Source organism: Rousettus aegyptiacus, unplaced genomic scaffold (assembly GCF_014176215.1).
Source record: "Rousettus aegyptiacus isolate mRouAeg1 unplaced genomic scaffold, mRouAeg1.p scaffold_m13_p_9, whole genome shotgun sequence".
Taxonomy (NCBI): Eukaryota; Metazoa; Chordata; class Mammalia; order Chiroptera; family Pteropodidae; genus Rousettus; species Rousettus aegyptiacus.
The window spans coordinates 21,931,047-21,945,228 of NW_023416312.1; the positions used below are offsets into that span (position 1 = coordinate 21,931,047).

At 38.0% G+C, this 14,182-nt stretch overlaps 1 protein-coding gene across 1 annotated transcript in view; it reads left to right on the forward strand.

Moving 5' to 3' along the window:
- The window catches only part of XK (X-linked Kx blood group), a 48,704-nt gene extending 35,725 nt beyond the window's left edge, over window positions 1-12,979 (forward strand). The window contains exon 3 of the mRNA XM_016132731.2: window positions 9,160-12,979. Within this exon, the coding sequence (XP_015988217.1) occupies window positions 9,160-9,986 (827 nt within the window). The 3' untranslated portion in view covers window positions 9,987-12,979. The remainder of the gene's footprint in view (window positions 1-9,159) is intronic.
- Window positions 12,980-14,182: the final 1,203 nt, after the last annotated feature.

Here is a 14,182-nt window from a genome sequence, read left to right on the forward strand (position 1 = left end):
AGGAAGGAAGGAAGGAAAGAGGGAAAAAGGGAGAGTAGAGGCAGGGAGGGAGAGAGGGAAGAAGAAAGGAAGGAAGGAAGAAAGAAGAAAGGAAGGAAGGAAGAAAGAAGAAAAGAAAGGAAGGGAATAAGATTGACTGCAGTGGTGGTTGTACATATCTGTGAATCTATTTTTAAAAACCTCATAAAATTGTACATTGTATATTGTGAATTGCATGGTATGTAAATTATATCTCAGTAAAGCTGTTAAAGAACAAAAGCAGTATTTGTGGTAGCAACTGAGGAGGAAAGGTGGCAGATGTGGCTACAAGCTCATAGTGATGATAATCTCTCTCATTTTCAACCTCTTCATTTACAGTTTGCTGACCAGTTGCCAGGGCCTGGGGTGGAATTAAAGCAGAACATTGGGTCCTAGGATGAGTGGTCAAGGATAACTCTAGGGAGTAAGCCAGCAAAAACAATGATCTGGATAACTGGCCAGGAAGACAACACTACCAGGATAACCCAGACTTATCTTAATTCTGGTTGGACCCCACATCCCAAAGCAGTACTTTGTTTCCTTAGTTACTCCTGTGGTCAGAGAATGTTGTATTGTTCCTATATCTTCCTGTTTGCAGGCCTTCCTCCTGTACCTCAAAAAAATTGTTTTTCGAGTAAGACTTAAGTCTTAAAGATCTTTTCTAATTTGGATTCTACTTCTCAAGAAATGTAGAAATGGGTACAACTCTTTTTTTTAATAAGTATAGTTGACATACAATATTATATTAATTTAAGGTGTACAACATAGTGATTAGACATTTCTATACTGTACTATACGATCGCCACAATAAGTCAAAAAACCATTTGTCATCATACAAAGCTATTATGATATTATTGGCTATATTCCCCGTGCTGTACATTACATCTCTGTGATTTATTTATTTTATGACTAGAAGTTTATACCTCTTATTCCCCTTTACCTTTTTCACTCACCCATACCCCTGACCCCAACTACAACTTCCTAATTGAAAAAGTCACATGAGAAAGGTAAGTGTATTTACATAGGAAGCCCATAACCCTAGAAGTCACCCTCTGGTAAGAGGTTTTGAGAATTCTAATTTCTGAGTTCAATTATGTCTGTAAGAGATTTGGAGCCTAAATTGCTCATTCAGTGGTGAAAAAAGGCAATTCACAGATTGTGCAATTTTTGATTCATTTATTCAACATGCATAAATCAGTAACCTACTTTGTGCCAATAACTGTGTTACATGCTGGTCATAATCTGTATGAAACAGTAGCTACCTCTAGGAGAGTACACTAAACCAAAGGTACCAAGTGATGAAATAAAGATATGCATAGGTGGCTGTGAGAGTCCAACACAGTGGCAGTTAATTGAGCTTGGGAGAGTCTTGGAAGCATTTAGCACAACTGAATGAATGTAATTGAATAAAGGCTGAAGAAAGGCATCATTGATGAGGTAATGCTTTAGCTGAACCTTGAAGAACAAGTAGGCTTTATTCAGGCAAAGGAAAGAAGGAAGGCTGGTGGCAGAGAAATAGATGAGTTAGAGCCCTGTGACAAGAGCCATGAGAGTTAACAAGTGACAGAACCAGAAAGGGAGGAGGAAAATAATTTAGAGAAGTACTTATCAAACTTTAGTGGCCATACAGTCACCTGGAAAATCTTGTTAAATACAGATTCTAACCCAATGTGTCTGAGGTGGAGCACTTCTAACAAACTCCTAGTCACTGTCAATGCTGCTGGTTTATGAGCCACTCTGAATAGCAAGAGCTTATGGATCCGTTTGGGTGTGATAGGAGAGGAAGGTGAGAAGTTCAAGTTAACACATAGATTTCTAGATAGGATGATCTGCAGTGATGGTGTCATGGACTGCTAGAGGAAATATAAGAGGAGATTTCAAGGAAGCATAAGTTTTTTTCTGTCTGTTTTTTTGTTTGTTTGTTTGGTTGGTTGGTTTGGTTTGCTTTTGTTTTTGGTTTCTGAGTCACCTATAAGGTATCTAGGAAGAGAAATCTGGTAGGCCTAAAGATAGAAGGAGAAAATAAAATCATGGTTCTTGAGTGGAAGAGAAAGATGTGCCTATGAAAGAAAATGAGAAGGGGCTGCAAAGAAAGTGAGAAGATGATTAGGAGAAAATGATGTGATCACTTCCACAAGAAAAGTTGCAAGAAGGTGGGAATGAACAGCATCAAACATTGCAGAGATATCAGGAAGGAGCAAGACCAGAATCCAAACTACATGGAGTTGAGGATTAGAATGTGAGTATTTTGATTAGAGATAAATTAATTTAAGAGAGTTGGCTGAAAAATGTCAGAGTGTAGTACTAGATAGAAGTGCAGGGTGAAGAAAGAACTTCTCCCTCCCTCACCCTTTTCTTTTTTCTTCCTTCTTTCTCCTTCTTCCCACTCTCACTTCCTTAAGGAAGGAAGTGTTATTTAGAAATTTTACAATACACAAAAAGATTGAGAGAATATTATAAATCTCCATGTAGCTATCACATAGCTTCAACAATTTTGTATGGTTTTGCCAACTACAGATGTTTTTTTTAGATGCAGCTTACTTAGGCATATTCATACACTCAGGGAAAAGGGCCAAGATAGGGGGAGCAGCTGAAAATTTAGGAGAGGAAAGTGATAATTGATGGAGCAAGATTTTTGAGAAGGAGGCAATCATGGAGTATAGTACAGGTAGAGATCCTGGCTCCAGATAATGAGAAAGACACTTTGTCTACTGCATTGAGAGAGTTAAAAATCATAGCCCCTCAGAAATCTGGTTAAAATTTCAATTTCCAGAAGCTTACTGTGCTAACTCCTCCAGTTTCTTTCTGCCACTGCACTCCGTGTCCCTTCAGGCTGTTTGAGTTCTGCCCTGGAAGCTGTTCACGAATTTTTTTGAAAAATCTATTCCACCCGAGAATTTCACAAGTTCAGTCATTTTACAGAAGATCCATTGTCCATGGAGAGTGGTCACATTACAGAGAATGACCACTTACCATCCTCCATCTTTGAAGCAACCCCTGTAATCTCTCCAAAGTAACAGCGAAACTGTTAGAATTCCTTTCCTAAGAGAAATCCTTGGGAAGAAAATGGCCTCCATCACTTAACATAGAGTTAACATAGAGATTAAATTTTTGGTATCAAGTTAGGAAATGAGCAAATTCATGCCTAATAAATTCATGCCTGTGAAATAGGAACATAGTTCATTTGGAAGTTGTTTTTTTGTTTGTTTTTGTTTGTTTGTTTGTGTTTGGTTTTGTTTTTTTGGCTGGAATTGAACAGGAAGCTTTATAAGTGGGGCAAGGGTTTGGAATATTGTCAAAACCTTTTTAGCTTTACCTAAAATGATGTCTTGCCTTCTAATAAAAGATGAAAATGGCAAAATGCACCTCCCCCATCCACACATACACACACACACACACACACACACACACCTTCATAGGAAATGAGAATAGGATTATTAGGGAACATTAGACTTCTCCGAAGTGCCACTTAAATAGGTGGGACTGCCAACTGCTCCTTTTTTGTGTTGACTGTGCAAAGATGAGGTTGGGAAATGATGTCAGGGAATGTTTATTCATTTAAGTCTGAATAAGTAGGTATTTGCATGAGTATCACCCTAGCCATTCATTAGATAACAGCTGAATTCTAGAGGTAGAAATATACTTTCCAAGCATTTTGTACAAGCTTTTTATTTCCCAAGTGTATCTTTCTTTCTACCCCCTTCTTTTTTAAACTACATATATATTTTTTTTATTTTTCAGTTACAGTTAACTTAGAATAGTATAGTTTCAGGTGTACACCATTGTGATTAGACATTTATATAACTTACAAAGTGATCACCCTGATAAATCTTATACCCATCTGACACCATGCGTAGTTATTAAAATATTATTGACTGTATTCTGTATGCTGTACTTTATATCCCATGACTATTTTGCACCTAGAAAATTGTACTTCTTAATCCCTTCACCTTTTTCATCCGTCCTCCCAAATCCCCCTTCCAAAATGTTCTCTGTATCTATAACTTTGTTTCTGTTTTGTTCATTTATTTTATTCTTTAGATTCCACATGTAAGTGAAATCAAATGGCATTTTTCTTTCTCTAACTGACTTATTCCACTCAGCACAATACCCTCTGGGTCCATACATATCGTTGCAGATGGCAAGATTGTATTCTTTTTTATGGCTGAGTAATATTCCATTATATATATATGTACCACCTCTTTATTCATTCCTTCACTGATGGAAACCCAAGTTGCCTCCATATCTTGGCTATTGTAAATAATGCTGCAATGAACATATGGATGCACATCATCTTTTTGAATTAGTGTTTCAGATTTCTTTAGACAAACATCCAGAAGTGAGATTACTGGGCACTTCTTTGTCTTTTGTTATATTTTTGTTTTAAAGTCTTTTTTGTCTGGCATTAGTATGGTTACCCCAGCTTTTGTTTGTTTGTTTGTTTGTTTCCATTTTCATGAAATATATTTTTCCATCCCTTTACTTTCAGTCTGTGTGTGTCTTTCGATCTGAAGTGAATCTCTTATAGCCAGCTATGTAACGGTCTTGCTTTCTTATCCATTCAGTCACCCTATGTCTTTTGATCAGAGCATTTAATCCATTTACATTAAAAGTAATTGTTGATACATATGTCGTTATTGCTATTTTATTGTTCATATTTTTGATCTTCTTCTTAAACAAGTCCCTCTAACATTTTTTGTAATACTTGTTTGGTGGTCATAAACTCCTTTGGCTTTTTCTTATCTTAGAAGCTCTTTATCCATCCTTCGATTTTATATGATAACTTTGCTTGGGTAGAGTAATCTTGGTTGTAGGTCCTTACTTTATATTACTTTGAATATTTCCTGCCAGTCCCTTCTGGTCTGCAAAATTTCTGTTGAGAAATCAGCTGACAGACTTATGGAAGCTCCATTGTAGGTAACTAACTGCCTTTCTCTTGCTGCTTTTAAGATTCTGTCTTTGTCTTAGGTATTTTAATGATGATGTATCTTGGTGTGGGCCTTTTTGGGTTCATCTTGTTTGTGACTCTCTGAGCTTCCTGGGCTTGTATGTCTATTTCTTTCTTGAGGTTAGGGAAGTTTTCCATTATTATTTCTTGAAATAGGTTTACAATTCTTACTCTCTCTCTTCTTCTTTTGGTACCCCTACAATGTGGATGTTGGTATGCTTGACATTGTTTCAGAGGCCTCTTAAATTATCCTAATGTTTTGGATTCTTTTTTCTTGTTGCTGTTCTGATTGGGTGTTTTCTGCTACCTTATGTTCTAAATCACTAATTCAGTCCTCTGTTTCATCTAATCTGTTGATTCCCTCTAATATATTTTTCATTTCAGTTACCGTATTCTTCATTTCTGACTGGTTCCCTTTTATGTTTTCTATCTCTATTTTTATGTTTTCTGTCTCTTTGCAAAAGCTCTTATTGAGTTCATCTACTCTTCTCCTAAATTCATTAAGCATCCTTATTGCCATTGTTTTGAAATTCGCATCTGGTAGATCACTTAGCTCCATTTTGTTTAGTTCTTTCTCTGGAGCTTTGTTCTGTTCTTTAAATTGGGACTTGTTTCTTTGTCTCCACATTTTGACTGCCTCCCTGTTTTTCTTTCTATGTGTTAGGTAGGGCTGCTATGTCTCACAGTCTCAGTAGAGTGGCCTTAATGTAGTAGGTGTCCTGTGGGTCCCAGTGGCACAGTCTCCCTGGGCACCTGAGTCAGAGGCTCCATGTGTGTCCAGTATGCTTTGAATATGACCTCTTGTTATATTTGAGCCTTGATTACTGTTTACATGTCAATGGGAGGTATTGACCCTTGGACTGATTGGTTGTGAGGACTGGTCATGACCAGTGGAGGAGCTGTTGTGCAGGTGCTGAGCCTATGGAGCAAGATTTGCTTTAGCAGGGCCCTTGTGCCTGTCCGGGGTGCCTTTTTGGTGTGTTGTTCCCAGATGAAACCCTTGGTGGTGCTCGGGCTCAGTCCAAAGCCAGCCACTGGGCATGCCACTCTGAGGCCTCCTGAGAGGGGCCCTGCCACAGGCCAAGTTCAGCCACAGCCTGTGCTTTGCTCGGAGCCACCTGGCATGAGCCACCAAGCAATCTGAAGATGGTGGCCACCCATGCTGGGCTTGGAGGTGCCTTGAGAGGCCAAGACACAAACTGAGGCTGGTGTCTGCTATTGCTAGGCTTGGAATGTTCAGTAAGAGGTACAGGGTACGCCAAGGCCAGACACTGCTTGTTTGGAGTTTGTGAACCTTTGAGAGATTTTAGGAAATTCCACAGCATGAGCCAAGACAGTCCATTTGTATGGAGAAGGCACTGGAAGTGGCTTGGGTGGGCCCACAAGTGGGTGGGGTGGGGTCTCAGGGAATCATCAGGGCCAGGCCACACATGTTAGCCAGGTTGACAGAGACTCAGATATGGCCACCTGCATCTGCTCACTAGAAGCGGGGAGGGTCCAACAAAGAAACAGCTTCTGCAAGTACTTCTGTCTGGGAGAAAACTGCCCCTCTGGTCCTCACCCTGAAATCAGACAAATCAGTTCTTCCCTGTATGTTCCTAGTGCCTTTCAAGCTGTTGTCCCTGTGCTAAAACTCAGAGGAGTGAGTCTGTCCATGTGTGCAGGCCTTTTAAGAGGAATGTCTAGGACTCTGGCAGCCCTCCGTCTCACTCAGCCACAATCTTGGCTGTTTTTTACAGCTATAAGTTGATGGGACTTCTCTTCTTGGCATTAGAACCCTGGACTGGGGAGTCTGCTGTGAAACGAAGACTTCTCTCCTCCAGGGGGACCTCCACAGTTGAAATCCCTCTCTTAATTTTTAAATGCCACATGTGGGTGTGGGACCAACTTGTTTAGCATCTCCATGCCTTCTATTAGTCTCGATGTGGTTTTTTCTGTATGTCCTTAGTTATAGGACTTCTATTCGGATAGATTTCAGGCATTTCTCAATGATGGTTATTCTGTAGTTTATTTATAATTTTGAGGTGATTGTGAGAGGAGGCAAGCTCAGCATTTACCTACTCTTAAATCTTGACTGGAAATCTCTTGGCTCTCTTTCTGTGACATTTTTCAGTGAGCACCCAACAGTGGGAGTGATGATTGAAGTCAGTGATTTCAAGACAATTTCTTTGCATTCTCAGAAGGCTTCAGTAGTAGACTGCTACTAAAGGATTGGGTAATAATTGGCTCTCTTGATAGAGAAAAAGATGGAATTTGGATATAATTGGCTTAACATGGGAAAAATGAATAAATGCTTTAAAATTTAGTCATCACATTTTTAAAAGTAATAAATAATTTGGCATTAAAGTACCATAAATATAACAGTATAAATACTGTGTGTATGAATACATAATTTACATTTTAATTATTTATGCTTAGCTCATCTGTATTTCAAGTATTTTTCTTATAGTGAGAAAAATATAAGGACTAAGAGAAAATGATTCAATACTAGGTTCTTAGGGTATAGAAATTTGTAAACACACATATAAAAATATGTCACCAATATGTACTGCTTTACAATGTTTTATTGAAATAGCCTCTCTGGAAAAATAACTCAGTCCAATTACCTCCCAGCCTACTCCTGTGATAGTACTTCTTTATTTTAAATTTGATTAGCAGACAACAATCTTTACAGTGAGTGATATTGGTGATTTAAATCAATGTCAAAGATTTAAGAGAAAAGTTTATGCTTTGAGTAAAATTGAGTTTCTCCCAGGCAAATAAGTACCAAGGCTTCAGAGTTTTTATGCCAACCAAATATAGACATTTTCTCATTGACTCAGAACTTAAGAAAAAATCCTTTATTTTCATGGATTTAAAATTATACATTTAGATAAAGACAGTTATATTACATGAACATTGCATTTTAAGAATCAGGCACAGAAGGTATTACCACCTCAATTTTATGGGTGAGAAAAAGAACCCAAAGAGATGTCCTTTTTCCCAGTGTAGACTGGCAAGACAAGACTAAAACCAGAGCCAGACTCCTGTTTTCTAACTCCAAGCCTTGCCTCACCTCCCTCCTGGCTCAGTGTTTGGAGGTAGTGGTAGTAGCCTGTAATAAGTAATTATATTTCCATTTTGACCATACAGTCTGTGCTCATGAATTGTGGCACATTTCTTAGATAATAGAACTCACAGCCAAAAGTGTCATGCTCTCAAACACAGTACCTTTTAAATGAGCTACATCTTGTCCTGCTGTTTTATATAAACTGGATAAACCCATTAGCCATAAGTTATTTTAAGAAATAAACAGATAGAGTTAAGACTTCTTAAAACACTAAGGCCCTCCAGCCTAAGACAGATGGACTCTGAGTAACAGATTTTCATTTCTTTAGCAATCTGGAGAATTCAAGACTGTAACTATTAAAGAGTAAAGAAAAGTGAGCATTCTGTAATCAGAATATAAATGTTAAAGGTCCTGCAGATAGAGAGGAACTTGCTGAGCAATTTATTGTTGAGGGCCTTCTGTTTGTGTACCTACTCCTGGTATATGTTGAAAGATATCAAGAAGAAATATCAGACGTGGTCACTCTTGACTCTTCAGGAGCTTGTAAGCTAATTGAGGAAAGAAAATGTACCATTTAAGGGAGACTACATATTCAAACAGAGCAAGATGGGGTTAGGAAGGTGTTTTAATTTGAGCTAACCCTGAAGCAGACCCTGAGACAAGTATTTGAGTGCTGCAGGTATTTTTGAAGGACAATGTAAGGAGCATGGGAAAATGGAAATGAGATGCGGAAGGGAAGGCAGCCAATACAGTGAATGTTACTGGACAACTGTCAACATGGGTGACTTTAAAGTAATCCTATGAGAAAATACTGGTAAACACTATAGAATACCTGACTCAGAATTATTCTATTCAGGGGGTGGGAGAGCTAGAGTAATTACATTCCAGATCTTATCAGGGCTGTAATTGGGGTATTGAGGGCTCTCCCAGGGGTACTAATGCCCCAGAACTGTCCAGCGCCTGAGCAAAGCATCCTTCTACAGCCTGAGAAAAGGCCCTACTGTAAAGTGAGTCGATACTGACCAGTGGAAGTCAGTCTGGGCACAGAAGGGTCCAAGGAATATGAGTAGAGGACTAATAGTGTCTGCCACAGTAGGTTTCTTGGTGGAGGTGAGACTTGACAGTGCTTCTCTTCTCTCCCCAGGTCTTTGCATGTTCTTATCCCTGTTGTCCATTGTGTATGGAGCCTTACGCTGCAACATCCTAGCCATCAAGATCAAGTATGATGAATATGATGTCAAGGTGAAACCTCTGGCCTATGTCTGTATCGTCCTCTGGAGGAGCTTTGAGATTGCCACCCGTGTTATTGTCTTGGTCCTCTTTACCTCCGTCCTGAAGGCCTGGGTGGTGCTGGTCATACTCATCAACTTCTTCAGTTTCTTCATATACCCCTGGATCCTTTTCTGGTGCAGTGGCTCCCCATTCCCTGAGAATATCGAGAAGGCCCTCAGTCGAGTGGGTACCACCATTGTACTATGCTTTCTCACCTTACTCTATGCCGGTATCAACATGTTCTGCTGGTCCGCAGTACAGCTGAAAATCAATAACCCTGACCTCATCAGCAAGTCCCAAAACTGGTACTGGCTACTGGTGTACTACATGCTAAGATTCATTGAGAATGCCTTCCTCCTCCTCATGTGGTATCTTTACAAGACTGATATCTATATGTATGTGTGTGCACCTCTATTGATTCTAAAGTTGCTCATTGGGTATTGCACAGCCATTCTGTTTATGCTGGTATTCTATCAGTTCTTCCACCCTTGCAAAAAGCTATTTTCCTCCAGTGTTTCTGACAGCTTTCAGCAGTGGCTAAAGTGTGTTTGCTGCCCCTGTAGGCGACAGAAATCCTCAGAGTCTATAGGAAAGACAGATCTAAGGTCACCCGAAGACAGAGATGAGACACCTTCTAGCAGTAAAATAAGTTCTATGCCGAGCCAGATCTTGGCTGCCGATGAGTTATGCTCTGCTTAATGAGACCTGAGTCTCTTCTTTTCTGGGGTGATCCCTGTTCTTCATATAAGTGATGATCCCTGCACAATTAATAAAGCAGGAATTTAGCTCTCAACTCCTTGTGAGTTGCTCCCCTTTAGAGAGCTCTTGGGTATGTGGGAACTATTGAGAGAAGCCAGGGAAACCCCTGAGTGTTGGAGGGGTAGCCTAAGGCACTACCATTTATAGTTGACCGTGTTCTCCCAGGTGTTACTGGTCTTTTCACTGACAAAATACCCATAATATCTGTTGAGCTCGTTAGATCCATCAGGTAGAATGAGGACAGGGGCTTTCTCGTTTTCTAGTTTTCTGGACTGCTGGTCTAGGTAGCCAAATATTTTATTATCCCTGAAAATACTTTTCATCCAAGAGCTATCCTAATGACCAGAGAAGGTTACTGTGGTTTTGCAATCAGCAACATAATTTCCGTCAGAGTTTTCATAGAGGGCTGTTCAAGGTTTTTGAGTAGACAGATGTTCCATATGACTCTCAGGAAGGCTTTTTGTATATAACCAACTGTAGCCACTTGGTCTACTATCTCTAATTGATTCAAAAGTCTAGATTTGGAGACTTTATTCCCAAAGATCCATGGATGCAAAACTGAATTCTAAATTTCATTATGGAAGCCCTAGAATTTTAGGAAAGTGGCGTATTCACTTCAACATATTGAATAAATTCTCGATCAAGAGGGTTGTTAAAACACCAAAATGATGGTGGCTTTTGTAAGCATAATTCCTACCTTCTCAGAAGGGTTGAAGATGTGAATTTGCTAGAAGGTAGGCTTAAACCTCTTCAAGGTTCTGTCCTGTCCTAAATTTTGGAAAATTTCTAACAGAACTTGCTATGATTTGCCTTCTTAAGAAAGAAGAAAATAAAATTTACAGTCTTTACTTCCCCTCTTCCTTACCTGTCAGGAAAGTTTCAGACAAAAGTTACCTTGGTTAACTTAAGTTTTCTAGAAAAGTCCACAGAAATCTTTCACCTAACACAGGTATATAGGACATTTTACTTTTTATTATTTGAAGGAAAAGGTTTTTATTCTCCCTCCAAATTATATATTGACTTCGGAAACCTTTAAATTATAGAAAGTGATAAAATGACCAGAAGATTTTTTGTTTTTAACTGAATGCATTTTGATTTGGCATGATTCTGAGTTAATTTAAACAAGATTCCCAATTTTATCCTTCTACACTCTCCTATCTTTGGTATAATTTCTGAACCTTATTCATTTCATAAAAGGATTGCTTAGCATATCCTCAGTTGCCTTGGACAAATTCCTGGATCTAGTACCATTATTTCTACTATAAGAACCTTAAGAATTAAATATCTAGAAGCAGGTGACCTGTCACTGACTAAGCTGGACATTACAGGTCAATTAGGATTGACAGTCTAAGGACTTGGCTGAACTTTCTGACCCATCTAGTTTCAGCCAGTCTATGAGGGGACAGGTTAAATATGGTGAGCTTGAGCAGGAGTTGTGGTCAGAATTAGACAGGGATGAAGAGACTGGTACTTCCCAGTCTTGGTTTGGAAGCCTGTTTCAAGAACCTTTGTACAATCTGAGCCTTTAAATACATTTTAAATCATTTTGATGTAGAAGATAGGTAAGCATTTTGAGTGACCTCAAACCACACTAACAGTGATGGTCCATCAGACTCCTAAAGCCCAATTATGAGCCACTTATATAAGGACAAAAAGGTTTGGTAACTAAATTTTGTCATTTTGTCATTTTTAACTCTTGATATACAAATACCCTTGCTTTTGGGCCATGTATGTTCATTTACTTGTGGGGAAAGAAACCACCCCTTTCATTTGTGCATGGTGAAAATTTAAGTCATGGAGAACTGAGAATTTTGTTTTAAAATTATTTATATTATACTTCTGAGATGGTAAAATTATAGGTCAGATTGCAGAGCTAGGCTGCCCTAAAGACAAACAAACCAGCAGATTCTCTTATGTGTTGAGATTTAAAATGTGGTTTTCAGTTATAATTCCAATTTCCAAAACTCTCAGTGCTTTGTCGAATTAGTTATATACCATAACTTGTCACGACAGCTGCTCCAACTGAATTACTATCATTTGGCTGGATGGAAGTAAAGTATTTCTTCAAAATATATTGAAATAAGATCATCAAACATGTTTAGACTTTCTTTCTTCATTAGTGGAGACAGCACAGTATAGAGATTGGCATCTCCCTGTTAAGCCCAAGTTACCTAACTGCTCTTTGCCTCAGTTTCCTCACCCACCAAATTTGGATGATATACTTGCCCAGCCTACCTCACAAGGTTGTTGGAAAGATCAAATTAAATTATAGGTGTGAAAATGCTTTGAAGATATTTTTAAAGTGCCATAAATATTGAAGGAGTTGTTATTATAGTTGTTCAAATTCGTAAACAGGTTATTATTATTATTATTATTTTACTGTTAGAAAAGTAACAGCAACGGCATCCACGTGAGTGTCTTGAGTGAATATGCTGGCCTTTGGCCTTAAAGAAGGGCAAGTGTAAGTGGTCTTTACTCTTAGAGAAAATTCAGCCCTTGCCCTTCCTCTTACCATTAGTTACTTACATAAATTAGGACCTAAACACTTGGTACTTGAAGAAAAACCACCCACTGCAATCTGAAAAATTGCTTTTGATGACAGATGAGTTTATCATTTTTGTATCTATCATCTTTCATAAAGGACGTAGCATCTTTTGATAATTTACAACTTGAATGCCTGATCTTGCTAGACTTTAATTGAATGTGGGTTTAATCTTTTCAGCCTTCTGGATGGGAAAATAAACATTAAAATTGTCAAATGCAGCATTTCCTTGGAACCACCTTAGAATATTAGTGCTATGGTTATGAGTGTATGTGTCAGTATTTCTCAGCCAGTAAATTGTGGATGTGAGCTTTTGTAGGCTGCTTCTGTGTAGCCATTGACTCTAATATTGTTTATGTTTCTTCATATAATAAATTAATTTTTCAATTTCTCCTTGTGTTTCATTTCTAATACAGTCTTTTTATAGCTTTTTGACTTCAGGAACTATTTTAAAAACAGTAATTTGAAAATGGTTGTGTTATGATTAATTATGGTTTTATAACGTCACGTGGAAATTCTTTCTGCAGGATGAGAAATCTGAGAGTGCTAGGATTCTGCCTTGTAAGACTAATAGTCCATGGAATCACCTCTGATTGTTTTATAAGCATTTATTCCATTTGTTAAAATTATACTGCTAGATACTAAGATTCTGCTCAGCTGGCTGTCTGTGATTGCTATGTGAGATACAAAAAAAGAGAGGCAATATAAATTTCTTCTAGACAAATAGTATACTGATTCAGAAATATACCAAAGGGGTGACTCAATATTAACATGAACAAATAATCTAATTTAAATTATGATCTATGGTTGGAAAAATACCAGTTATTTATTAAAGGGGTCATTTCAGACCATTAGATAGACATTCATTGTTTCAGTAATTCCTTTTCTTCTAAAGGTGGCCTTGGAATTTGGAAGGACTTAGCTATAGGATAAGTCTTTTAAAAGAGGTCTCTTGGTGTTAAATAAATCCCTTAAGAAAACAATTTATGCAAGTACAGTGTTTAAGTAGATCAACCTAATATTACTTCATTTGGTATCTATAAATGTTTTATTTTAAATTATTTCAAACTAATAGTAGAGCCTGAAGAATAGTGCAAGGAATTCTTTTATATCCTTCACCTAGATTCACCTATTAACATTTTGCCATGTTTCCTTAATCATTCTCACTTTCTCTTACCCCTCTTTTCCTAAGTACTTCAGTGTGTATTTCCTAAGAGCAAAGGCATTCTCTTACTTAGTCACAGTACAATGATCAAATTTGGGAAACATTGGATATAATACTAGTATCTAATCTAGAGTCCATATTCTATTTAATAATTGTACCAGTAACTTCATTTGCTCTCACAAAGCTTCCTCAACAATGCAAATCTACTCAATTCTCTTCTATGGAGTTCTCTTTAAAGTTATGAGTAAGTTTTAACTTGCCTATGAATGCTGGGAAAACTACAGCATACTTTGAAAAGCTATTTGAAGAAAACATATGCATGTTGTCAGTAGTAATTAATACCTTAAAACCGTAAGTTTGGAATTTTTACTGGTGAACTGTGGGCCATTTTCCATGGATATCCATTTTAGCCATAAAATGTTCACTACT